Source organism: Hermetia illucens, chromosome 1, assembly GCF_905115235.1.
Source record: "Hermetia illucens chromosome 1, iHerIll2.2.curated.20191125, whole genome shotgun sequence".
NCBI classification, from domain to species: Eukaryota; Metazoa; Arthropoda; class Insecta; order Diptera; family Stratiomyidae; genus Hermetia; species Hermetia illucens.
The window spans coordinates 172,248,982-172,275,348 of NC_051849.1; the positions used below are offsets into that span (position 1 = coordinate 172,248,982).

The 26,367-nt window shown below is 42.6% G+C and overlaps 3 protein-coding genes across 3 annotated transcripts; 2 read left to right on the forward strand and 1 right to left on the reverse strand.

Moving 5' to 3' along the window:
• Positions 1 to 18: 18 nt before the first annotated feature.
• LOC119657099 (polyphosphoinositide phosphatase) lies at positions 19 to 9,479 on the forward strand. Its single transcript, XM_038063858.1, has 5 exons — positions 19 to 187; positions 6,754 to 7,963; positions 8,058 to 8,465; positions 8,520 to 8,928; positions 8,990 to 9,479. The coding sequence occupies exons 1-5, from the start codon at positions 107 to 109 to the stop codon at positions 9,453 to 9,455; spliced, it is 2,574 nt and encodes an 857-aa protein (XP_037919786.1). The 5' UTR covers positions 19 to 106; the 3' UTR covers positions 9,456 to 9,479.
• LOC119657108 (protein TIPIN homolog) lies at positions 9,409 to 10,509 on the reverse strand. The gene has a single exon (XM_038063871.1). It carries the CDS (start codon positions 10,435 to 10,437, stop codon positions 9,526 to 9,528), a length of 912 nt encoding a protein of 303 aa, XP_037919799.1. The 5' UTR covers positions 10,438 to 10,509; the 3' UTR covers positions 9,409 to 9,525.
• Positions 10,510 to 15,372: 4,863 nt separating this feature from the next.
• LOC119646244 (male-specific lethal 1 homolog) lies at positions 15,373 to 24,442 on the forward strand. The gene is made up of 2 exons (XM_038046637.1): positions 15,373 to 16,724; positions 22,868 to 24,442. Exons 1-2 carry the CDS (start codon positions 15,755 to 15,757, stop codon positions 23,395 to 23,397), a joined length of 1,500 nt encoding a protein of 499 aa, XP_037902565.1. The 5' UTR covers positions 15,373 to 15,754; the 3' UTR covers positions 23,398 to 24,442.
• The last annotated feature ends 1,925 nt before the right edge of the window (positions 24,443 to 26,367 follow it).

Here is a 26,367-nt window from a genome sequence, read left to right on the forward strand (position 1 = left end):
GGCGGGGACAGAATTGGGGGTGGAATAGTGTCAAAATGACAGCGGGTGTCAGAGTAGACCGTCTGTGATTTTGTCCATTGCTAGGATTTGTTGTTTGTCTAGTTCTATGAATAATGCCGATAAAAATGTCGTATTTCATCCAATCATCAGTTCGATACAAAAGGTGGCACTTTACGAAACGAAAACAGTAAGTATAACATATTTCCAGCCAAATAGTCAGTATTATGAATTATATCTAAAACAATTATTTCTTGTCCAGTCGATAGTGTACGGGACGTTTCCTCTCTTCCTTTACTTTTCCTATCCAGTAGTGAAATTGGCGGGTCTAGATTAGGCTTACACTTTTCTTAGTCATTGGCCTCGTCCAAGTGAAACCGATACACTTCCACTCTAAGATGGAAAATTTCGAGCCTGCAATCTGGATTTGAGACTTGTTAATGCGTCAATAACAGGACAATTTCTAAAAAGCACCACTTCTTTACGTTGACCTGCTACACAAGGCAATTTCATGGCGTACTTCACCGTTGGCATTCGTCCCAGAAACTTAGCTCGTTCAATTTTCAATGCTGTTACTGATAGTGATATGACCTATTTCATTGAAATCGGTCATCGACAATTGTTTTATTCAGAATCAGTCGTAGAGAGTGCTGCTTGGGGCGCTTTGTTGGGCTTTGTATGTCCCGCCCGACAGCGTCCATGTTAAAAAGGAAGATGGACGGCAGGAGAATGCTTCCTTAATGGACAGAGACATGGAGCGGCTCTGTAATATGTGTCGCACTTCGATCTTTCCTCTTAGAATGGTAATATAGCAACTTAACCGAACGCACAATCTCTCAACTAAGTGTTGTCTCAATGCATACCATTGTCACAGTCAAACAGGAATTTCTCTAAGTAATCACGCAGCATGTATTGTACCAGTAGTTAGGCAGTTGTTGACAAAGCTGGCTTGGTTTACAGTTACTTAATCAATGTGGCGGTGGTGATTGCCAAGAATGCTTCTAAAATCTTCATTTTATTCGAGTACCTTTCTTCATCCATACTGGAAGAGTTATGCTTCTTGACAATTAGATTGCGTCCTGTCTTCCTCAATAACTCCTTTGGAAAACTCATGAGCCAAAGAGATACGTCCCACTTCTTCCGTGGTTTTCGAATCTTCAATACAGGATATCTTATACAATTTCCATTCTGAACATATGCCCGACTAGTGAATTATATCCAGTCAAAATGTCAGGAATACCTCTGGAAGTGTTCCTCCTTTTTCGACAGGATATACTTTGTAGTATGTTTGCTTGGTTTTTACTGCAAAAGTTTATGTTATTATGGGAAGCTTGTATCCAGTTGCTGTTAGCAGCATTAGCTAATGCTACTGACACTTTCATTGCTGGTTCCGGTTCTTGCATGGAGGAAATTGAACCCTCTTTTAGCAAGGCATCCGAAATACTCATCGCATTGAATCTAGAAATCGAATCGTCAATCGCCCAGGTTGCTGTCCTTAGAGTCGCATACATCTGAAAGACCGTTGCATATTGTTCCAAGGAAAGAGACCGCTTCTCGTTTCTATTCGAAAGGCAGACTCACATGCTGGATCGGTCTGATCGATATCGAAGGTGTGGGGAGAAAGGGCATAATGCCAAGGAGTGCAGTAGGGACCCCAAATGCATTTTGTGCAAAGGAAAGGAGGGACGGGGAAAGGAGGAACGCGATAACCGGCCCGGAGTTTAGGACGAATTAAGTTAATACAAATAAACCTCAATCATTGCAGGGGCGCACAGGATTTGCTTGCGCAGATCACTTACGAATCCGCATTGGACATTGCTATCATTAGTGATATGGGCTTGCGGTCGTCAAACCATACGGTATGGCATCGGTTAGGCGGCCAGTGGCTTTGCATTGGCAAAAATAAGTGGTAAATTCGTATACAACTGCTACGCCCCACCGGCCCGGAGTTTAGGACGAATTAAGTTAATACAAATAAACCTCAATCATTGCAGGGGCGCACAGGATTTGCTTGCGCAGATCACTTACGAATCCGCATTGGACATTGCTATCATTAGTGATATGGGCTTGCGGTCGTCAAACCATACGGTATGGCATCGGTTAGGCGGCCAGTGGCTTTGCATTGGCAAAAATAAGTGGTATATTCGTATACGACTGCTACGCCCCACCGAGCCTCACACTGCATAAATTTGAAGACCTGTAAGACGATCTTGTTCGCGACGCAAGGTGACGAACGCCAAAAATGATAACCGGTGACTTTAATGCATGGGCTATCGAGTGGGGCGTGAAAGTCCTGGGGGTTTAACGTGAGTATCTGCCGTGTAGGCATAATCCCACGGTCCTCTTCGGACACGGATTGATTTTGGGACCACAATCAGAGCCTCGCCATGCAAGCACAGCGGTCCTGGTTTATACTGAGTGCAGGCTCAGCATTCATACCAGTGGATGCGAGGCCTATCTAACACCTCCACCGCAACTAGGGAGGAGCTCTGCCCTGCGATGTAGGCGTAACCACAACCACCATGAAACTCCCACTAGGGGCCAACCGCAAATAACCGGGCCGAGAACACATTCTCCAGGAATTCTCCTGGAACATATGCTCTCAGAGGGCAGTCCCGGTTCTCATGGTACCAGATAACCTCCGGTGAGGCTTCGTGGCCGAAACCACTTCAGATGAGTCCCTTGCAGACTCGGGTCTGATCGCCCTCCTCGAGTACGTGGGATCGAGTGGGGCAGTAAAGGGGCGGGGCTTATTAGAAGCATTCGCCCATACTTATTGCAAAGGGAGGTCTGCTCCAATTGTAGATCTCACTTTTGTCAGCCATGCGCTGGTACGTGATGTGTCCTGGCAAGTTAGCGAGGAACTAAGGACGGAGCCACAGAGCAAGAAACCCGCAAATCAGAGTCCGAAATTCAAAAGAACACCAGGATGGTCTGCAAAAGCGATGGATGAACAAACATTCATGAAGTTATGGCTAGACCTGCCTAGCAAAGCAGGCGGCCCTACGGATAGAGCTCCCCATGCCACACAAAGCATCTCTAAAGCATGTGACGCGTCGGTGCTTAGTAGATGCTCATTCCCCACTGGAAGACCCAATTATTGGTGGAATAGTGAACTTGCCCGCCTTCGAACGGTTTGCCATCGAGGCAGACGAACGGCTCAGAGAGCAATAGGTTGGATCGATCAAGGGCAAAAGGAGCATGCTTATCGGGAAGCCCGCAAGAACATCAACCTTGCCACCCAGCAGAGTAAGAGGGAATGTTTTAAGGAGTTCTGTTCTGAAGCGGACATAAATCCGTGGGGTAGCACCTATAAAATCGTGACAGGAAGATTCAGAGGCCGTTCATCTCCGCAAATCACGTTTCCTATGCTCTTGTTAAAAATAATCCTGGGGTTATTCCCCCATCAAGAGGGGGGGGGGATGGTACTGACACCTTCCAGGGGCCCCTGAATGTGGCACCCATTCCACCAGTCACCAGGGACGAGCTGCTGTAGATCTGCAGTCGAATAGGCGACAGCAAAGCCCCGGGTCTGGCCTGCATACCGAATAAGGCCCTCAAGCTATTTTCGCGGAGTTGTTCGAAGCGTGCATGTCCGAGGGTATCTTTCATGCACTATGGAAGCGGCAGAAGCTGATGCTGCTGCCTAAGACTGGCAAACCTCCGGGGAATCGTCCTCCTAAAGATCCATATGTCTTCTAGACACTATTTGCATTACTCCCGGTCGTCGAGAGCCAAGGAGGCCTTTCAGATCGGCAGTATGGGTTCCGTAAAGCCAGATCAACCATTGATGCCATCAAAATGATTACTGGCTTGCCCGAAAATGCAATTCACGAAAGGGGTTGTACCACCAAATATTGCGTGGTGGTGAGCCTGGATGTGAGGAATGCATTCAACTCGGCCAATTGGAGCCTTATACAAAGCCTCCCCATCACATACCCGAATAAGATGCTTTTTCTCTTACAAGTCATGGAACTGAGCCAAACGATTCTGGATTTGGAGAAGGAAGCAAGCAAAGCCAACAAAAACCAGGTTTTCATCCTTACAGGTCAAAGCATTAATGGGTTTATATATCTAGAAAGAGTTGTGGTTGGTACCAAACTTGTTGTCGTGGGCGCATTCACAGCATTAAATTAGCTTTCGCTGTTTTGTCAAATGTAGATGTACAATATCAACATCAAGTTGAGATTGTTCTAATTTTGAATTTAGGTTGGCGGGAATCGAGCAGTTTTCAAGATATATTTTAGCGTATAAACTCATTGTTGTATTGAATGGCCCTTATATTGTTTGCCATTGACTTGAATGTCGAAGCCATAGCTTTAGGTGGCAAGTTGCTATCAACGTGTAATGACATGGGCGTACCATCGAAGACGATCCTTTCATGACTTCTTGACAATAGAATTCAGGTCGGAAGCAATAGGGGCGCAGATGTTCTTATCTTAGACGTGATCGTTTCAAGCTGGTCCACTACAACACCCCCGACATTCTAGGGACACTAGACAATACTTTCAACGTGCCGAACTATCTCTTACGGATATTGAGAGACTATGTGAGGAACCGCTCCCTGCTCTATGAAACACTAGAGGGTCAAAGGAGGATGGAGTTCACGTCGGCGGTAGCACAGGGATCCATCCTAGGGTCGGGTCTCTGGAACACTACCTATGATAGCCTACTTAAACTCAAAATGCCAAAAGAGTCGTGCCTGGTCGGTTATGCAGATGATGTTGCGGCGCTTGTTGCTGGACGCACTGTCGAACAAACGCAAAATAGACTCGGCGCATTGATGCGACGGGTAAGCGGATGGATGACTACTCATGGTTTCAACCTTTTACCGGAAAAAACCGAAGGAGTCATCCTGACTAAAAAGAGAATTTCGACCCTGCGTCCCATATCGTTCAGCGAGTCGATAATCGAGTCAAAACCAGCGGTGAAGTACCTCGGGTTGACTCTTAACTCAAAGCTGAGCTATTTCGAGCAAATCAAAGCAGCAGCGAACAAGGCTGCAGCTGGAGTTTCGGCGTTAAGTAGACAGACGACGTCTCCTGATGAGTTCAACGCAGTCTGTCCTGGTCTACGGCGCAGAGGTATGGGCTGACGCTCTTAGCAAAGAGGTATATCGTAAATGTCTCGCGCAAGTACAGAGACAGGGAGCTTTACGGGTGGCGTCTGCGTACCGCGCTGTCTCTGAATCGGCCGTGATGGTGGTCGCAGGAGTGATCCTCGGTGCCCTTCTTGTTAAGAAGCGTCGAGCCACATACAAGCGCAAGGGAGGTGGTTGCGCGTGAAGAACTTTAACGCACTCTAGACAAGTGGCAGCTCTCGTGGCAGAACGAAACTAGAGGCAGATGGACTGCACAGCTCATCGGCAACTTAGGTGCGTGGCTGAATCGGAAGCATGGTGAGACTGACTATTTCCTTAACCAATTTTTAAGTGGGCATGGAAGTTTTCAGTCTAACCTGCACAAGATTGGAAAGGCGCGATCTCCGGATTGTGTGTTTTGCAATGGAGTTGTGAACGACGCCCCCCACACTTTTTTTTGTTGTGGAAGGTGGGATGGGGTTCGTCAGCAGCTCTATTTAAACACAGAGGATCTCTCTCCAGACAACACTGTCGAAGAGATGTTGAGGAGTGCTGACAGGTGGAGCCATGTTGTCCATTATGTTCGGGTCCTTCTCGTTGCTAGAAGACAGAGCTCGACCGGTGGAGGAGCCGGATGGCAGCGGGTTCCTTGAACTGACAGTTCCCTTCGTCCTCTCCCCTCCCGTTGGTGAAAGGAATTCCCTGATTTGAAGGCTCCGCAAAGCGGAATGTGACAAACGATTCCAGGCTAGCTCTCTGACAATGGGGAGGTGTTTAGTTGGTAGTCCGACGAGGTACTGAACCGTGTGTGCGTAATCGCATTCAGCTTCCCTACCTCAAAAAAAACTACAACACCCCCGCAAAAAGATTTTATGTCGCAATTAAAAATTGGTTATTTTAAAATCGCGCTGATCGACGGTCAACCTACTAAGAAACCATGTACTGGTATAAGGTACAATAGACGTTACGCTCGCGCTCGTAATTAAGTACACAAAACCCACCACCAGTTGGTAGATTTGTCACAAGTCTTTGTATTGAGCAATTACCAGAAGTCGACAAGTTTGTGGTCTCGTTGTCAATTGGATAGAATGCATCGACTTATTTAAGCTCACAGAAAATGTAATACGAACACGATGTTGAGTGCATAAAACATTTTCTGTCTCCATGCCACCCTGCGACTTCGTATATAGGACACATTCCAATATTTTTCTGAGGCTTCTTTTGTGGCATCTACATACATTAGCTAACGGCTTTGAATTCATTTAAGGGTGGTCCTGGCATGAATCCTGTCAAGAAAAGGTAGATATCAGTAGTCGCGGCCGAAGAGCCCATTTAGCGCTGATGGCACGAACTCCTAAAATCGTGATTGCTGTGGAAAGAGCAAGGTGTTCCATGCAGACCGCAGTAATCATATACGGACTTTCATACATTTGGCCACTCTCGGGACGAGTGTTGTCATAGGTGGGGGAAGTAGTTCGAATAGACTCCACTCTTGAAAATCCGCAACAGGTTTAACAACAGGAAGACTATCGTGGATTAACCACAGTGGAAATATCTCAGTCATACTAAGCGTTCACCTATATTTCCGTTACCACTCTTAAGATTACGTTATCTGCCTCTACATTTCGCCTAAAAATTTCTTTATTAAACTTCTCATATATTTCTAAACACTTTAGCGTCTCTACCTAGTCGGCAGCAACATTCGCGAAACTCGCTTCCGTGTCCTTATAATAGATCGCACGGCTGTAAACGAACTAAAAATTGAAGAAGACCCTAATGAACTTTCAGCAAAGGAAATTCGGCGATTTGTCAACTCTTTGGGTCCATCAAAAGTTACAAGCGCATATGGAGTCATTGGTTTTGTTCGCTTCCTGGAAGGCTACTACCTTATACTGGTCAGAAAGAGGATTCTGTGTGCATTCATCGGAATGCACTTGATATATACTATTAAGGACACTGTAATGGTTCGAGTGAATGAATCGTCTTCAGAAACGCCTCATCCCAACGAGCAGCGTTACCTTAGAATGTTCCAAAACGTAGACTTGCGTAGCAACTTCTACTTTAGCTACAGCTATGACCTAACGAGAACGCTACAATATAATTTGTCTGCACCCAGATTTGTAGGAAATAATGTCGACATTGAAAAAGACGAGAAACTGCCAGATTGGGATACACTAACAAATAATGTCTCCAGTAAAAATGAGCGTGTTGACTACGCTTTCCGAAGCAGTTCACGCTCGAGATTCGTTTGGAATAATTTTCTGCTCGAGCCTATGAATAAAATTATGTTGAAGGACTGGTTTCTTGAAATTATTCACGGATATGTCAGCGAGTCGAGCATCAGCATTTTTGGGCGACCAGTTTATGTTTGCCTTATAGCTCGTCGTAGTACCCGTTTCGCGGGAACACGTTTCCTCAAGCGCGGGGCGAATTTTGATGGCGACGTGGCCAATGAAGTGGAGACCGAACAAATCGTAATTGATGGACACAGGCTGTGCAGTTTTACACAAATGCGAGGATCAATACCATCTCACTGGTCACAAGACGTTAGCAAGATGGTGCCTAAACCTTCAATACTTTTGGACTTATCCGATCCTTTCGCTGAAACAGCAGCAAAGCATTTTGAACGATTGATTTTCCATTCTGGAGCGCCTATTATTATTTTGAATTTAGTGAAGAAACGAGAAAAGCGAAAACATGAGAGTATATTGGAGAAAGAGCTTCGTGACAGTGTCAAATATTTGAATATTTTCCTACCGCCTCAGCATCGCATTCGGTATATCCATTTCGATATGGCTCGGAAGAATAGAGGCAGTGAGAATGTTATGGAGAGCTTGGCTAAAATTTCTGAGGATATCATAAAATTAACGGGAATGTTTTTCAAAGGTATGTATTTGATATGAAAATGTGAAGCAATTGTTTAAATGTCTCCACTGAATTGAAATATTTTTTGTATTTTTCGATGATACCTTGATTCTAGGTGAGGCGGAGACAAGTTTTCAAACAGGAATCGTCCGAGTTAACTGCGTAGACTGCTTGGATAGAACGAACACAGCTCAATTTGCGATAGGGAAGTGTGCCTTGGCTCACCAACTTCATCAGTTAGGGTTCATCCAACCTCCGAAACTAGAATTTGACTCCGATTGTGTTACAATGCTTGAGAAACTCTACGAAGATCATGGCGATACTCTAGCTTTGCAATATGGTGGTTCACAACTTGTGCATAGGATTAAAACCTATCGAAAAACCGCTGCGTGGGCATCACAAGGCAATGATATAATGCAAACACTCAGTAGATATTACAGTAATACATTTAGTGATACTGAGAAGCAACATAGTATTAACCTCTTTCTGGGATTGTATATTCCAAGCAGAGATGATAAAAAACGTATGTGGATAATGATAAACTTTTAAAGTTTATTAAATGGATGTTTTTTTGCAGCAAATCCTCCGATATGGGAGCTTCAAACCGACTATCATATGCATAATCAGATTCCGCTGGGCACTCCAGAAACCCCAGCAAGGTCTTTGACGAATTGGGTGCGACCCATTATCTGCAAGACTCTTCCTTACTCGTGTAGCGACTCAAATAAAGTCGTAAGGGAACTTATTCGTGTACATTCTAAAGACATGGAAATGATTGATTCTTACTCAAATTATCACATGTCCTTCAAGCTGATTTCGTTTGAGGAGCATATTGCATTCCAAATAAGTCATATGGCAAAGACCTTCTTGCCCACTTTCCGAACAAATTTCAGTCCGTTTCAGCCAGGACGAAGGCGTGACGCTCACACTCAGAACCCGTCCCTTACGGGACAAAGTTCAACAGGTTCCACAACAAGTTCAACAAGGTAAGCAATGGGGATAAATTTAGCTTTTTTTGTAAGGCAAATGAAACTTATTTCTTTGCAGCTCTTCTAGTAGTGGCGGCGACGATTCATCTAGCGATGAGGAATCATTGAATGAGGCGCAAACATGCACAACATCATCCAAAACACGCAAATCATTCTCCTTCGAAGCTCTTCTACCAACAATGGAGGATGTCTACGGAACCAAGATCTCAACGCCGACCCCATCAAGCTTATCCCAGTATAAACGTTATGTTCAAATCGGGAAAATAGCGTCAGCACCCATGGCCGACATAGGCCGGCAGCAATCCATCAATAAAAGTATGCGATCAATGAAATTCCTGACGATAAGCGACTTTCCTGGCGATACATATGAGTGTGTGCGTGAACCGAAGGTCGACGAGAAGAGCCAAGAGATCTATAGACGATATGTCGATGCACCAAATTGGATTGGGAAGGAACAGTCGAAGAAAACAGCTGAGATTCTAGAAAATTATGTCAACTTTATTGAATGTAACAAATTCAAATAAAAAGTATTATCTTATCGTAACAAATCATTTTTTTCCACATTCTAATGGCCGTTTACTCGAATTTTTAATACTAGTTTAAAACACCCTCCGCACGGGCGACGGCCCGCGCTCGTAGCCGCTCCTGTGCCTTTCGACGGTTTTCGGCAATCAGAGCTAATTGTTCACTGCTTAGTTTCGGCTTCGAAATGGATGATGGACCAGGTTGTGGGGTACCGTCAAGTGATGTCCCTTGTTCAGACACTGAGTCCATCATAACACCAGGCTCTGGGGTCTCAGCAGTTCGTGGGCTTCTAGGTTGAGGTGTTTCAAATTGATATGGAGTCGACGCTGCCGCGTTTCCTTGTGCAAATTTCGGTGTAGTAAACGCATTTGTGTTAACTGAATAGTCTGACCAGACGCTTCGTGGCGTTCGCGGGGTAGCACCTGCACGCTTTGAAATTTCTATTTGCTCGCCAATGAGAGCGTCAAACTCATCGAAAGGTTCGTCCGCTGCTACATCTGCGTCATTATCATCGTTGACAATATCATTGTTTGCATCCGCTGTTTTCAAAAGACCCTGTCTGTAACTGTTCATGTGAATTTGCAAAGGCTTTTTCTTGCTGAGTCGTTCTACATTAAGCAAAATATCATCGAAACTATAATTTGGATACATCCGATGTGCCCAATGCTGTAAGCGCTTCATGATCTCGTTTAGGTCGCGGTTTTCGTGTCCTTTCCCTGCAAATTTCATATTTTGAAAGTAGTTTTCTATTGTATGAATTCCTCTAGGTCCTTTGAGTAATTCCACCGTTAAACGGGGTCGAGGATTCCGAACTAAACGCTTTTTCGGTTCAACTTTAATTGCTGTTTTTTGTTCGTCATCTGCATCGCCTTCAGCTTTTTCCTCGTCTTCACTCCCACTAGGCAATTCGTTTCCAATAATATTTTCATTCAAATCATCATGGAGCAAGCCACTCATTCCATCATCATCAAAAACTGACATTTTTATTTAATATTATTTACTATTTATATGATTTACTTCGATGAACTGAAAAACACTGACTTCGATTTTAGAAAACTCACACTATTTTCGCGCTCAACAACTGTCAGTTTATGAAGTTCCGTAGGTACGGAATGGAAATGGGCCACTTGAGTGCAAAAGTAGATTGAAAAACGAAAATTACCCATCTTATTTTTTTCTCTAAATTCTTTTTTTTATTCGATGTTGCAGACGAGTAAATAAATATTCGCTTAATATTATTAAGTAGCAAAGTCAACTTATTACATTCAGCTCATTTCCATAAATTTCTCGCTGGGTAACAGGCACAAAACATTCGTGCTACAGAATGGTTGGCGAATCAAAACGACTGAAATCCTGCAACTAAATGAAAACACTGATAGCTCGAACAACCGCCCACTATTCTATACGGAAGCATCCGCACTCGATAGGTATCTACATTGGAAACGCAATATTCAGGCTTTGTACTGAAGCGGATGAAACGACTTTTCATAACATAAATACTAGGGAATAATAAACCCAGAAAAGAGTTCGACAAAATGCAACCAGTTGCATATCTTCGGACGGGACTATTTAACGAACTATGGTAGAACAACAGGCTGTAGTGTAGGTCACAAGACCCAATTCTACGCAAGCTATCTATTCATTCCTGCTTCTTGAGATGGGAGCATTCATCGGCCATGAGTGTGAAAAAAAACATTATCTTTTATTAATAGATAACCCAATTGCAATTAATTTCACCTTTTGAACAGGTATGCCAAGGTTGGATTCGATGCTTACTGATCGAAATTGAAAGAACTCAAATTTTTCATAAAAACATTTGAGATCCTTTGAGGATTGAGGGGTTTAAAGCTCACATCCTCGTAAGGACGACCAATTGGACCAATGGTAATTAATCAGGCGGTGCCTGATATCCCTCCTCAATATAATTCGCACTTATACCTTGCTTGCGAATATATAAAAGAACAACCAGCACCTCACAAACATCTACCATCTTGTAAGGAAAAAAAGCATTGCGTTCTCTGCAAAGATCATGGCGTGACAAGTCTTGTATGTATTGGCGGACGCCGGGATTGTCGACTTACGGAAGGAGTGTCATAAGCTCCGCCGTTTAGCACAACGCTTACCCATTCGGTAGGAGGTATGCGCCATAATGACAGAGTACAAATCAGCTAAAAGAAGACTTCGCAGCGAGATAAACAAAAGCAAAGCCTGCGGCTGGTAAGACCTAGTCAACAAAGGATATGGGGATCCGCGGGGAGTCGATTGTCAGTTTATCGTACGGGCATTATTCCCTAGACATCCCATAAGGGTTGATAGCAACAGTGCGGAAGACGTCGAGGACTGTCCACTTTTTACCATGAAAGAGCCCGTAGAGGGAGTTCTCACCATGAAAAATAAGAACTGCTATTCCACAAAAGCCCAGACTTGGTCGGCGCATTCAACGTTTGTCTGAAGAAGGGGATTTTCCTTTGTCGTTAGAAAATGCCGAAGCTCGCGCTGGTCAACAAAGAGAAAAAATACCCTAAGCTGCCGTCTGCATACTGACCGGCCCAGAAAATTCTCGAAAAAAGCTCATCAGAAGTAGACTCGCTGAAGTGATCCGCGCCCCCAATCCACAAGCCAGTTGAGAATCAGAGCGGGAAGATCCATAGTGAATACTGTTATGGAGCTCGCAGATGCGGTTCAATGATAGGATAGTACTCTTCGTAATGCTTGATGTCAAAAGTGTCTTCAATGCCGTAGAATGGACAGATATGCTAGGTACGCTAAAAAAAATCATTCCACGTGCTGAGCTATCTCTTTCAGATATTGAGAGATCGCTCCCTGCTGTATGAGACGCTAGGGGGCCAGAAGAGGATGGATATCACGTCGGGGATAGCACAGGGTTCCATCCTAAGGCTGCACCTCTGGAACACTTCTTACGATAGTCTGCTAAGAGTCGTCATGCCAAAAGAGTTGCGTGTGGTCGGTCATGAAGATAATGTTGCGGCACTTGTTACTGGTCGCGTTGCTAAACAAGCGCAATGCAGACTTGACATATTGATGCGATGGTTCATAGTTTCAGCGTTGCGCTCGAAAAAACGGAAGCAGTCATCTTGACCAAAAAGAGAATCCCGACCCTGAGTCTTATATCGTTCGATTGACAGTAGAATCAAACACCTAGGCCTATCGCTAGACTCGGAGATGAGCCTTTTTGAGTGAATCAAAGCAGCAGCGGACAAGAGACGGAGGGCTTTACGAGTTGTCTGTGCCTTGCATTGTTTCAGATCCGGCCATGATGGTGATCGTGGCAGCGATCCCCGTTGCCCTCCTTGCTAAGGAACGTAGAGTCATTCACAGCTGCAAGGGCGAAGACCTAAGAGAGGTGGTTACCGGTGACGAACATCAATGCACACTAACCGAGTTGGCAACTCTCATAGTAAAATGAGTTAAGAGGCAGATGGACTGCGCGGCTCATTGGCAATTTAGATCCGTGGCTGAATCAATAGCATGGTGAAATTAATTATTTCCTTACCCAACATTTAAATGGGCATGTAGGTTTTCAGTCTTACCGGCACAAGATTGGGAAAACACGATCTCCTGATCCTGATTGTGTGTTCTGCAATGAAGTGACGGACAACGCCGACCACACCTTTTTTTCATGTTAACAGTGGGATGGATTTCGTTATCAACTTTATACAGATACAGTGGAGCTCTCTTCAGACAATGTTGTCAGAGAGATGCTGAGGAGCGCTGACATATGGAGTGGTGTTGCACAATGTTCTCGGGTTATTCTTGTTCTGAAGAAAGTTGAGCTTGACCGGTGGAGGGACCGGATGGCAAGGGATTTCTTGAACTGTTTCTCTCCTCTCTAATTAGTGAAAGGGATTCCCTCTCCCTAAGCCGGAAGGGGGGGGGGCGTAGACCGAAATATCAAATGGTTTCAGACCGATGACGGGGAGGTGTTTAGTTGGTAGTTCAATGGCATACCGCTACGGGAGTCCAACACTCTCTGAGTAAACGCATTCACCGTCGTTTTAACTATGCCTGTACCTTATTCTTAGTTATCATGTAATTTTGGAATCCGTTGCTGTGATTACTATTGTTTGCTCCTGACCGTTTTCATCTTTCAATATCTTTCACTATGACCTATGATGTATCCTTCAATATTTTTCAATAAACCGCAGGTAAATACCGCTGGATGTTTACGGCCTTTGATGTCTACGAATAAGCTTCTCCAATACATTCATAAGTCCGTACCATTTATTGCGGATACAGCCTGTTAGATTACTGTGACCGAAACATTCGATGATGACTCCGTACAACGTTCTGGGTATTTGTCGGTTGCTAGGCAAGTAATTTTGTTTGTTTGTTTTCAAATGAGCGGAATATTGCTATAAATGTGGGCTGCTGTTCCTCCATAATTCTTATTTTTAAACAGTCCAGTTTGAAAAGGTCAATTGGTGTGGAGATTGAGCCCATGCTCTACTTTTCTGCATTGGCGCAGAAATTGATTTAAGTTGACTTCGTTTTAAGGCGATAGAATATTGTGAAGTTGCAGTCCATAACTATATGTATCGGATACAGAAAGTATTAATTCGACACCATATCCACGATTAATTCAGTTATCAGAGTGCAGTTATGGCCTTGTAGGTCTATGTGGCCATTTCGGCTTAATCCCACGGTGTTCTTAAGACATGGATTGATTTTGTGACCACAACCGGAGCCTCGCTGTGATAAGGCCAATGGTACCAGCCTATACTGAGTACAGGCTCATCATTCATACTGGTAGACCTACCTACAACCTCTACCGAACTAAGAAGTACTACACCCGAGGTGTACGGCGCAACTTCACGCTTGAGATCGGAAGGGCTTTGTCCGAGATGTGAACGTAACCACAACCTCCATGAAACTCCAACTGTAGGGCGAACAGAAAATAAAAGAGAATTTTCCTGAGACATGAACTCAGAGAGCTATGTCTCTTCCCATGGTAGCAAATGACCCCTGGTGAGGGGGCTAAGCCACTGTATCACGACTAGCAAGTCAATGTGAATACAGCGTTTCCCGGTGCCACCAAGTGGAAGTTCCCTTTGGGCACTTGGTGTTGATTCGTTCGAGTAGAATAAGATAGTGCCACAAGAGAGAGATGATCGCCCCCCCCAGAATCCCACCACCTTTTCTCCCTTATACCAAGAACATTCAGCCCATGCCGCTGAAGTTGGAGCGTATGAATATTCTGGTAAGCCTCGATATCCTCGTTGAAGGGCCTTTGTATATGCCAGAATTCATTCATAACTCGTAGACGAAAGCGGAAATTCAATTACTCTAGTGCAAAATTTCACAAACAGGAAAATTAACTTCGAAATCCTAAGAGGTAAGATATTGTCTTCTATTTGTATTTGTTAAGTCGAAAATTGATAGACCAGTGGCTTACTCCAAACTACAATTTTATTTTATTGTGTTAATATTTCGGGAGCAACTTACTCCCTTCATCAGTACAAAGCTACCTAGCTTTGTTCTGATGAAGGGAGTAAGTTGCTCCCGAAATACTTAAATAATACTTCTAACTTAATATTGACTTTGAGCTTTATTGAATAAAAGCAACATTTGAGCTCATTCTCATTCTGTTCCGTGATATTGTCTCATCAAACAAAAATTTACTAAACGAATATTCAATATCCACAGTTAAGATGTAAACGTCTTATCAGCAAATCCTCGGATATTGCCTTGGAACTTTATATTCACTAATTGATGGACAGTGGAAATTTCACGATATGCAACGGAAACTCAAAGCGCAACAAATCTGGTTTATCCGAAGGCAACACTTCATTGAATCGGAACGTTTCCAGGTGGAAACAGATCATCTTCTACGACCACTTCTGCCAACTGTCCCACAGCGAAGTGCTCATGCTCATTAAAATTCATTCTCAAGTTTGTTTGAGAGGTGAGTTCAGATGTGTCAAAAAGGCCGTGCGTGCTTGTTGATAAATTGACATTTTCGCGGCATTTAACTTGTAACGCGTTATAAATTAACTATCTCAGTGTTCCCTAAAAGTTCGTGACTCTCAGCAACTAAAGGAATATAATCGTCAGCGATATTTTCTTTGGATTTGAACATTGCGTTGCAGAAAATCATTTTCGCATCAGCATTTTCGTGGTGAATTTGAGAGGGTCGTTGTGTGAGGAGGCGATTGCTCTTCTTGCGTACGGCGCAGTGCAAATGTGTTGCCGTCGCAGTTTGTTTACGTGGTGAAGTTGGAAGATTTGAAAACATTGGCGCCTACCGGGCCTAGTACGGGGGACTACGTTCCGCATAAACATGGATTCGAATTGTAAAACGAAATTCAATATGGACCATGTATATTGCCATCCGAATGACGGGAACTATATTCGTGCGAACAGCGGCTCCACAGAGGTTCTGTCGATTCTGAAGGAAAACAAACAGCTCAAAGCGATGCTGCTCCTGCATCTTGACCTAATTCAAGAACAGAGCGATCAGCTGATGGCGAAAGACAGACTGTTGGCTAATTTGCGGGAGGAAAATGAATCTCTTAAACTACGGTTGGAGCGTATGGACAAGCGGCTTCAGAAGAATAAAGTGTCCGAACAGACAGAATCCTTGTCGTTGGTAAACAGTACGGGACCGGACAAAAAGGAGAACGTCCCTAAGTTGAGGGTGTACACAAACAAAGCCAAAGCTGTTACCCAGATCTCCCCGCCATCCACAGAAACTAGTCCCGTCCCAGTAATGCTTGCCTCCGCAAAGCCGGTTCAGAGCACAGAAAGTAAATACAAGATTTGCGATGACAATCACCTTGATAATCACATCATTGGTGAGAACAATGGTAAATACATTACAAAGATTGTCCTGCAACGGGTTCAATCGCCGGGTGCTGAATCACCTCCTCTCGATGAAGATAGTCAACCTGAGACTATTGCAGGCGAGGCCGCGGACACTTCGCACCCTGATAAATCTAAAGCTCCTGGTGATTTGGTTCAAAAGAAGGAAGAGTCTGTGATTGCTAACAAAGCGCAAGTGGTTGAGGATAGTTTTAGTTGTGGATCTGGTGCAGAGCAGGAACCAGTAGGGGTACAAACACGTCGCAAACATCCAGTCAGAATTGGAAATCTGACGACAAAAAAGCTTTACTGTACTAGGGAATGGGAGGCTGAGCAAATAGAAGAAGATCTCAATCGTGAAGAGACCGAGGCTTTGAAGTCGGAATGTCCTAATCTGGAAATTCCAAAGTGGACGATCAAGGATTTTCATGGATTGTACGCTATTGAAGGTAAGGGTTACGAACATTGTGGTGTTTTTAAAGTTGATAGTGCGGTTGATGTGATTAGAAATTTACGGACGACCTAGAGAATTTAAGCTAAATCTTTGGTTGCTATGAATTAGTTTTTAAAAAATAATTTATTAGAAATATTAAGAAATGGACGGGTCTGAATATGCTTGCTTTTTTGGCAATTCTGATTGAGTTTTTAAGGCGACGAAAATTTTAAAGAATCGCAAAGATAATTTAAAGTACAGTGTGCGGCAGCATAATTTCCTTCTATCAAAACTCAATAAAAACTATTGTATGTATCGGAAAATATTTATTTATTTTTTATAATGTAGGTACATGTCTAAAGTTTTTATTTATATTGTTTTGAAGATCAAATCTGTTAGGTGACGTCCCCCATTCTCCATACATTGCGTAAACCGATTTCTGGCGTTTGTCATGACTCTTGTTAGCATAGCAGGTGTTATGTTGGCAATTTCTTCTTGGATGTTGGTCTTCAAATCTTGTAGGGTTCTTGGACGGTTCACATAAACACGGGATTTCAAAAAACCCCATAGAAAAAAATCACAAGGGGACAGATCGGGAGAGCGTGCCGGCCATTCCAAATCGCCTCTAATTGAGATAAGGCGCTCTGGATAGTGTTCCCTCAAAACAGCCATCGATGCTCTTGAAGTCTGTGCTGTTGCGCCGTCTTGTTGGAACCAAGTGTCCCCCAAATCCAAATTTTCTAGCCGTGGGAAAAAAAAATTCTGTAGCATGTTTACATAGCGGTCCGAATTCACTCTCACTGTAACCTGATTTTCCTCAAAAAACCAGGGACCAATAATTCCAGCTGAGGAAATTGCACACCACACTGTGACTTTGGGTGAATGCAAAGGCTTTTGATGCAATTCTCGAGGGTTGGTGTCAGCCCAGTAGCGCATGTTTTGTTTGTTAACCGACCCACACAAATGGAAATGGGCTCATCGCTAAAAAAAACAATAGCACCCTCGGGAACGACATCAAGAAGAAGCTCACACGCGTTCATCCGAGAATTGAAGTCACGTTCTGAAAGTTCCTGCACTATCGCCATCTTATAGGGATGAAAATGAAGATCATCACGAAGAATTCTTCTCACAGAACGATCGGATAGTCCATGGGCAGATGCGTGTTTGCGCGCAGAACGCCGTGGCGATCGCAACATTGACGCTCTCACTGCTTCAATGTTCTCAGGTGATCTAACGGGCCAAGGGACTCCAGTTCTTCCTTTTGTCGCACTTGCAGTTTGTCTGAATGTAGTGACCCATGTAACAATTGATTTGCGGTCTGGGACGGGAGCCAACGGGGCTAAATTAACGCGATTCCGAAATGCAGGTTGTGTTGCAATAACCGAACATCCGCTTCAAAAGTAAACCTCAACGGCAAAGACACGCTCCTCATTATTCCAACCCATGATGGCGACTGAACCGTGTCGGGACAAAACTTTACAGTATCCCCTCTTGAACGAGACCACTAGCGCCCCGCTATGACATCAACTAACTGAGTGGCGCGCATTTTAAAAAAGGAAGTTATGCTGCCGCACCCTGTATTTGTGAAATGTCTTCCCGTTTTAAAATATAAAAGTTAATTCACAAGATTATCTTCGCTTTTCCACGGCCGGATTGATCCGTGTTACTAAATCGTATAGACATACTGTACCGTCGAATTAAATAATTCGGTATACTACACGTTGCCGTTTCTCAGTGCATTTGATAGGACTACCGAGAAAAGAATTTTTCCACTACTGAATATAACAAAAAGTAAAGGCGTAAAGTGCACAAAATAGAAAAATCCATTCATTCGTTGCCTCGTGGCCTAAACCAGAGCTTTTCGGATTTTACCCAATTGTCTACGCTTTTTACCTATGCAAACTCAAACTTATGTACCTGTTGGTTCAGTTTTACCTGCGGTACCTGTATGTGTTATAATTTGTGGCTTTAGGATTTTTGTAGTATGCTTCTGGGCTAATATCCCTGTGATTATAATAGAGATTCGGTAGTATAATTAAAAACTGGTTATAAAAGAAATTATCCGAGTAACTTTCGTTTGGAGTCGTCAGTTTAGGTTTGATAGTCCTGGAACATTACAAAGTTACAAAGTTACAAAGGAAATCGACGAGAACCAATAAAACAATTTGATCAGCCTGTTATACAGTTATAAGTTATACAGAAGCAAATCGTTTCTTATATTCGCGGGTAAAGGATACGCCTGGCATCGTTTGATTTCTATTTATGAAGATCTCACAAAGGTGCTTCGAAGTGAAATCTCTGGCAGTATTATTTGTTTATACGAAAATTATAAAAAAGAGCTGGTGATTTACATTTACATTTTTCGTGGAGAACTGAACAATTTGACGGATTCTTTTGAAGTACGTACTGGTCTGAAGCAGGATGACGGACTAGCGTCGACGCTCTGCAACGTAGCACTCGTATACGCTGCCCGAGCAATGGACACCAACAGGACACTACTTATTAAGCCGGCACAATTGTGAGCGTACGCAGATGACATCAACAATCATCATCATCAACGGCGCAACAACCGGTATCCGGTCCAGGCCTGCCTTAATAAGGAACTCCAGACACCCCGATTTTGTGCCGAGTTCCACCAATTCGATATCCGTAAAAGCTATCTGGTGTCGTGACCTATGCCATCGCTCCATCTCAGGCAGGGTCTGCCTGGTCTTCTTTTTCTACCATAGACTTTCCGGGATGGATCATCCTCATCCATACGGATTAAGTGACCCGCCCACCGTAACCCGTTGAGCCGCATTTTATCGATAATCAGACGGTCGTGGTATCGTTCATAGATTTCGTCGTAATGTAGGCTACGGAATCGTTCATCCTCATGTAGGGAGCCAAAAATTCTTCGGAGGATTCTTATCTCGAACGCGTCCAAGAGTTCGCAATTTCTTCTTGTATCAGCGTAAGTCAGTAGTTGGATGGACTTGAAGAGGATGGTGCTTCAAGCAATTACATCGGCATCGCGAATCAATTTCTCAAGGTGAATGGTCTCGAGACTGATCCTGCTGCTTTTATCTGGCCTCGCACATGGGTCAGGGTCAGCCTAGTCAGTCTTATCAATTTCGTTGGGATACCAAATTCTCTCATGGCCCTGTACAGTTTTATCTTGGCTATGCTGTGCTGGCTTTAAACTCGATGAAAAGATGGTGCAACTGATGGCCATATACCAACAGTTTTTCCATCACTTGCCGCAGAGAGAAAATCTGATCTGTTGTTGATTTGCCAGGAGTGAAGCCTCTTTAGTATGGACCAATGATGTTTTGGGCAGAAGGGGCTATCCGGCCCAGCAACATAGAGGAGAATATCTTATAGATGGTACTCAGCAACGTGATACCTCTATAATTGCTGCACTGCGTGATATCCCCCTTTTTATGTATGAGATAGATAATGCCTCGTTGCCAGTCGTCAGGGATTGATTCACTGTCCCATACTTTGAGCATCAGTTGATGAACCACTTGGTATAATTGGTCGCCTCCATATTTAACGAGTTATGGTTTTCAAGCCGATGAATTGCACGGACTGTTTCTTCGGGACCTTCGGGACATTGTTCGGTAAGCAGCATTCTTCCATTCCGTTGTTAGCTTACATTCATCGTCAAACCAGCCGTTCCGATTTTTCTTGCGGCTTGGGCCAAGTATCTTTGTGGCCGTATCAATGATAACGTTCTTCAGGTGGTTGTGAAGATCATTTGTTGATGCTTCATCTCCAGAGTCTTTGTTGACTGCGGTTATTGCGGCATCCATTTCGCCACTTATAATGATAGGTGTTGCGGACAGCTGTTTTGTGAATGGCTTCAGTATTTACTCTCAGCTGATTGTCAGAGGGGATTGTAGGTGGTGTCGTAATTCGAGCTCGGACCACCATGCCAACGAGATAGTGGTCCGAGTCTATATTGACCCCCCTATATGTTCTTCCCCCATTCATCAAGGCTGAGAGGTAGCGGCTTTCAATCAGCACGTGGTCCTATCTGGAGAGGCCCATGTATGTTTGTGGATCGCTTTCCGCGCAAACTAGGTACTTCCAACAACCATTTCGTGCGATACTGTTAACTGAATAGTCCGCAGTCCGTTATCATTGGTATCCCTTTGTAAGCTATGGGAGCTGACGTATCGCCTGAATACGGGCTCCGTCCCTACTTGACTATTGAAATCTCCAAGTATGATTTTGATATCATACTTGGGACAGGCTTCGAGGATGCACTCAACTGCCTCGTAGAAGGTATCCTTCTCCGACTCTGTAGTCTCCTCTGTAGGGGCGTGAACGTTAATGAGGCTTATATTTCTAAACTTGTCTCGCAAACGCAGAGTGCATAGCCTTTCACTTATATTTTCAAAGCCGATAATAGCAGATTTCATTTTTTGGCTGACTAAGAAACCTACTGCGAGCACATGGTTTACTGGATGACCGCTATAATATATGGTGTAGCGGCTCTTCTCCAGAAAACCGGTCCCTGTCCATCGCATCTCTTGCAACGTTGTTACGTCAGCCTTATATTGGGTTAGGGTATCAGCCAGCTGCTCATCAGCATTCGGTCTGTAAAGGGAGTGCACGTTCCATGAGAAAATGCGCAAATCGTTAATCCGTTGTCGTTGCCGGTTTCGTCGTTGTAAGATCCATCCTGTCCGAGGCTCCTTTTGTGGCTTCGTAACATCGGTTTTCCGTGTAGGTTTGTAAACCCTACTCAACCCCCAACCTGGAGGACCAGTTGATATATTTTTCCCGTTTTTAGGCGTTTCATCCTTCTCAATCTGCAGTTTTTCATGAAGAAAGAACTCCCAGCGATCACCACGTGGAGGTAGACATAGGGTTTGGTAGTAGAGCTGTTGTTGTTAGTTCAGCAGGCGGTTCCCAGGTTTTATGTTCCATTGTGGGTGCAAATCCACGTTTCACTCTGGACCTATACTACCCTTTGGCCGCCGACATCAACACTATGTCTCGAAAACTGATCGACGCAGAGGAAGTTCTGCATACTCTGCTGTGAAAGAAGTTGGACTACGCATCAATGAGGAAAAAACGAAAATAATGATGCTATCAAGAAGTAGGACGCCAGCTCACCAACGTAGGGGACCTCAATATCGAATTCGTAAACAACTTTATATATCTGGGTAGCAGCCATTGAGAGTGACGAGGTCAAGCGACGGATACAGCTAGTGAGTAAGCATGTGCACAGAAACACGAAGCTCCGCGTAAACAAAACCGTCATAGGACCAGTGCTATGGTATAGGTCCGGAATCTGGATCCTAACCAAGCCTCCGGAAATTTGTTAAACACATTTGAAAGGCACGTCCTTCGGCGAATTTTCGAAACAGTTTGCGACAGTGATGGATGGCGAATTCGGTACAACCATGAATTGTATGATGACTGAGATGTCTCGAAATTCGTTAAACTTCAACGCATGAGAGACAATACATGAGATGGGTTTGAACGATATTTTTACGTTAGCCAGTGTCATGTTCGCCCGTAACGGCATAGCTGTTAAAAAATACTGAAGCTGATGCGTGGAATCTTTTGCTTTACCTGGCGTAATCTTTTTTCAGCTCCCCTTTTTGTTGAGACTTTGGGGCGACTTAGTTCGGATAGCTGAGTGTTTATAGCACAAGTTTGTCGTACGGAAAGTCGCAGTTCAAATTTAACTGATGGTAGTGGAATTTGTATTGTGATTTGACGTCGGATACCAGGCGACTCATCTGTGAATGAGTACCTGAGTCAAATCGGGGTAATAATCTCGGGCGAGCGAGATTCCGAAGGCACATAGCTATGGTTGATTTGTTATTTCTCAATTACGGAGAGCATTTTTTAATTGGGGTTGTGCAAAATCTCAAAAAGAAGATCAAATATTTAAGATAACTTATATTTTATATTATATATCATTTTTACGGCGGGAATCATAAAAAATTTTTGTGGTTTGCGTGCTTTTCAAAATCCATTAAAATTTCAGTCGCTCTTAAGCAAAAAGCTGAATTCTCTTGCATTAGCCTTATTGACGACCTCTCATTTTATCAAATTCAATACACTTTCAACTGGAGTAATATTGTCAATGATTTTTTAAAAAAAATCAATTAAATTTTCTAATCAGTAAGTAATGATGTGTTTTGCATTATTTTTCAGGTACTGAAGATCTTTCCGACGACGTTTTCCTAAAACGTCACAATAAACTAGAGGTTGATGAGAAACGCCGCAAGAAATGGGATGTTCAGAGAATCCGCGAGCAACGTACAATAGAACGACTAAAACGACGTCACTGCAAGGAGCAAATTGTTGACACAGAAGAAAGTCAAATTCAAAATTCATTCTATCCCAATCCGGAATCTATAAAATTCATTCAAATAACTGAAGAAATTCCTGTGAATGCATTTGGTGAAATCATTCCCTCTGTTAAAGAAAATGGTTTTAATTTACCATGGCCTGACCATTCAAAATATTTTACAACCAATCCTGCTCCAACTGTGATTACTTCCACATCTCCTACTTCGCCTGCTGCAGCGACAACTACATTTGACATTGGTACAAGGAGATGGAACAATTCAAATTTTAGTCCAAAAACATCGTTATTGATCCTGAAAAGACGTCGACGGCAGTACTCGCAAAGTCTATCAAATTATAAAAGATCCCACAGAAAAGTCGTGATCAAAAACTAAGCGCGGTATAAGAAAAGTAGGAAATTGAATTATGAGAGTCGACACGATTGGTAGCTTTTTACATATGGAATCAGTTCAAACATTTAATATTGTAGCCATAAAGTACAATCCTAAATTCCTGCCAACAGGAATCACCGACATTTATATTTTAGACAAGCTTTTTCTAGCAATAATTCAATCCTTTAGTAGGTATTACAATGGAACATTTCATTGGAATATGGCTGAATCTTGCACTGTTTATTCTGTTTAAAAATGCTTGGTTCAGATTTGTTTCAACACACTTATGTGCTGGATAAGGCGCTCTTTCAGCGATAACCATGATCGATGTCGACTGGCATAATTTAATTGCGATTAAAAAACTAGTGGAGAAATAGAATGGACTGCAAAACTAAAATGAAATCTAAAAACCAGTCAGATTGAATGATTTCTTTCGATATTTATTTTATTCTATTTACTCGCATTAAAACATAATTGTTTGATAGTAATCTCTTTTCTATTGTTTCGATCGTTGGGGTCAAATCAAACTAGATCTTTCTCTACAAAAAATACAAGTCAACAAAATGTGAAACAAAGTGAAACAACAAAATATTTATTAGGTTCTAAGATTAAAAGGAAATGATTTATTTTTTATACGTAGATTATATAAGTAGGTTTATCGAAAAAAATCCAAATGGGCAAACAAGAAAAAAATTATTTTTGATTTTTCGTTTCCTAATATTCGGCAACAAAATCATGTCTGTATATTTAGTATTTGTGTTACATATATATTTTCGGATATTAATTCTTTGTAAGTTCGTAGATTTTTATTATTATATGATTTGAACGAAATTGTTTGAGTAGAGCACGCACTTTTTTTTCAAGTGCAAACCATCACATACACACAAACACAAACAATTTAAAATACCGTTGTAGGTTTTTCTTCAGTTTCTTACTGGATAATTTATGTCTACCATATACGCTTCGACTTGTATATTAAAGGAAATGAAATTAAAATTGATTGTAAATGAACAGTGAACGAAAATAATAAAAATAATATTGGAAATTATGAATCGCGTTTCCTTAAAGATGTCCTTATTATCCAAGATTTCCAACACATACGTTTGATAGAAACAGGAAACAAATGTGAATGAATTGTTAAGACCTTTTTTAAACTAAAAAAAATAATAATATGAATGTCATGGCGGTGTTATTTTGTTTTACAAAAATGAGACTAGCTAATTAATTCCTCTTACAACGCACAGTAAATGTGATACACTTTATCGCTTGCATTTACAACTCGAATAAGATTTTTTTGGATGCGGTTTTCAGTAAAAATCATGGAAAACACATTTGTGAGTATTGGTAAAGCCCGGTAAAAAACTCGATTATTTTGAAGAGTGGGAAACGTAGTTCTTCGAACTGTAATAGAAAAATCGCCCTCTTGAAAATTCAGGTCTTTGACCTTGGGTGTTTTTTTTCCGGGGACCATTTAGGTGGTTGCAATATAATTTTCCTTCGCAGATTAGAAATGAACGAAATCTAAACAAATCGGGAAACCGGAAGCTTGACGCTTCTGGTATAAAATGTTTTGTGTTTCCCATGTGAGGAGCATAACGCAGTTCTCCATTGGCTGATAGCATTGACCCGAGATATTTAAATCGCTCAGTTCTGGGCAGGTTACTGCCATTGCCAGAACTGAGTGATTTAAATATCTCGAGTTAATGTTATCAGCCAATGGAGAATCGCGTAATGAAATTGCTTCACGCATTAACGCAACCTGGATGAAGTGGCATTCCACGACTGGTGTTCTTTGTGATCGATGTATCAGCGCACGTCTCAAATCTAAAATTTACGGCAATATCGTCCGTCTGCCGCTCTCTACAATCCTTGGCCGAATATAAAAGACAATGAACGGCGTCTTGCGGTAATGGAGACGAAGATGTTGCATTGTACTGGTGGCGTGACACGTTTTGATCACGGCCGAAGTGAGAATATCCGCCATCGATATGAGGTTACACCGATCGTGGGAAAACTGAGTGAGGCTTTTTCGATGGTGTGGTCACGTAATTTACACTAACGAAAATTCATTTATCAACATTAGTCTGAACATCGAAGCCAATGGTAAGCAACCAACAAGTCGGCCGAAATATCGGTGGCTTGATACGCTGGATGGGGATTTAAAGGCCTCATCCTGATCAGGCATTTGATAAAATAAAATGACGGAACCTATCACGACGAGCCGACCTCGCTTGTGAACGGGACAAAGGCTGAAGAAAAAGAAGAAGATGTGGGAAGCGACGAGTGCACGACGGCTCCGTGTCACTTGGCTAAAAATTTCATTGCCCTCTATTTTAATTTATTTAAATAAATCATTTGATGGAAACCCCTGTATTGATAATAGTCAACCTCATACGCTTCACACTAGTTTAATATTATTAGCAAATGTCAAGAATTTAACCTACATCAAATGAAAAAAAAAGGACCGGGAAGAATTAAATTCTTCTTGAATGGAATTTTAATATTCCACTCGAATGTCAATTATTCTCGTTAATTATGACGTCAGCATCTTATTTGTATGGCTTAGGATGCTGCTAATTCGCACGAAATTGATAAGTTTGAACTGCTATAACTTTGACACTAATAGTTGGAGGCTGTCCTCTATGTCGGTGAAAAATTAAGTACACCTAGGATGAACTTAAGGGGAGTTTTTCAGTCAATTTCTAAAAGTTGGTAATATACTATTAGTAAATTTATTGAAGCAGATACCGGAATGGGACATCTCTCGAGGATTAGATCTCACATAAGTGTTTTACACAAAACCTTAAAAAGGGCTGCAGAAAAGTAGATTCTTCATAAATGCGACTTTAATATTTCACGCGAATGTCAATTATTCCCGTTAATTATGACGTCAGTATCTTATTTGGATGGCTTTGGAAACAATTAATTTGCGCGAAATTGATAGGTTTGAACTGCTATAACTTTGGCGTTAAT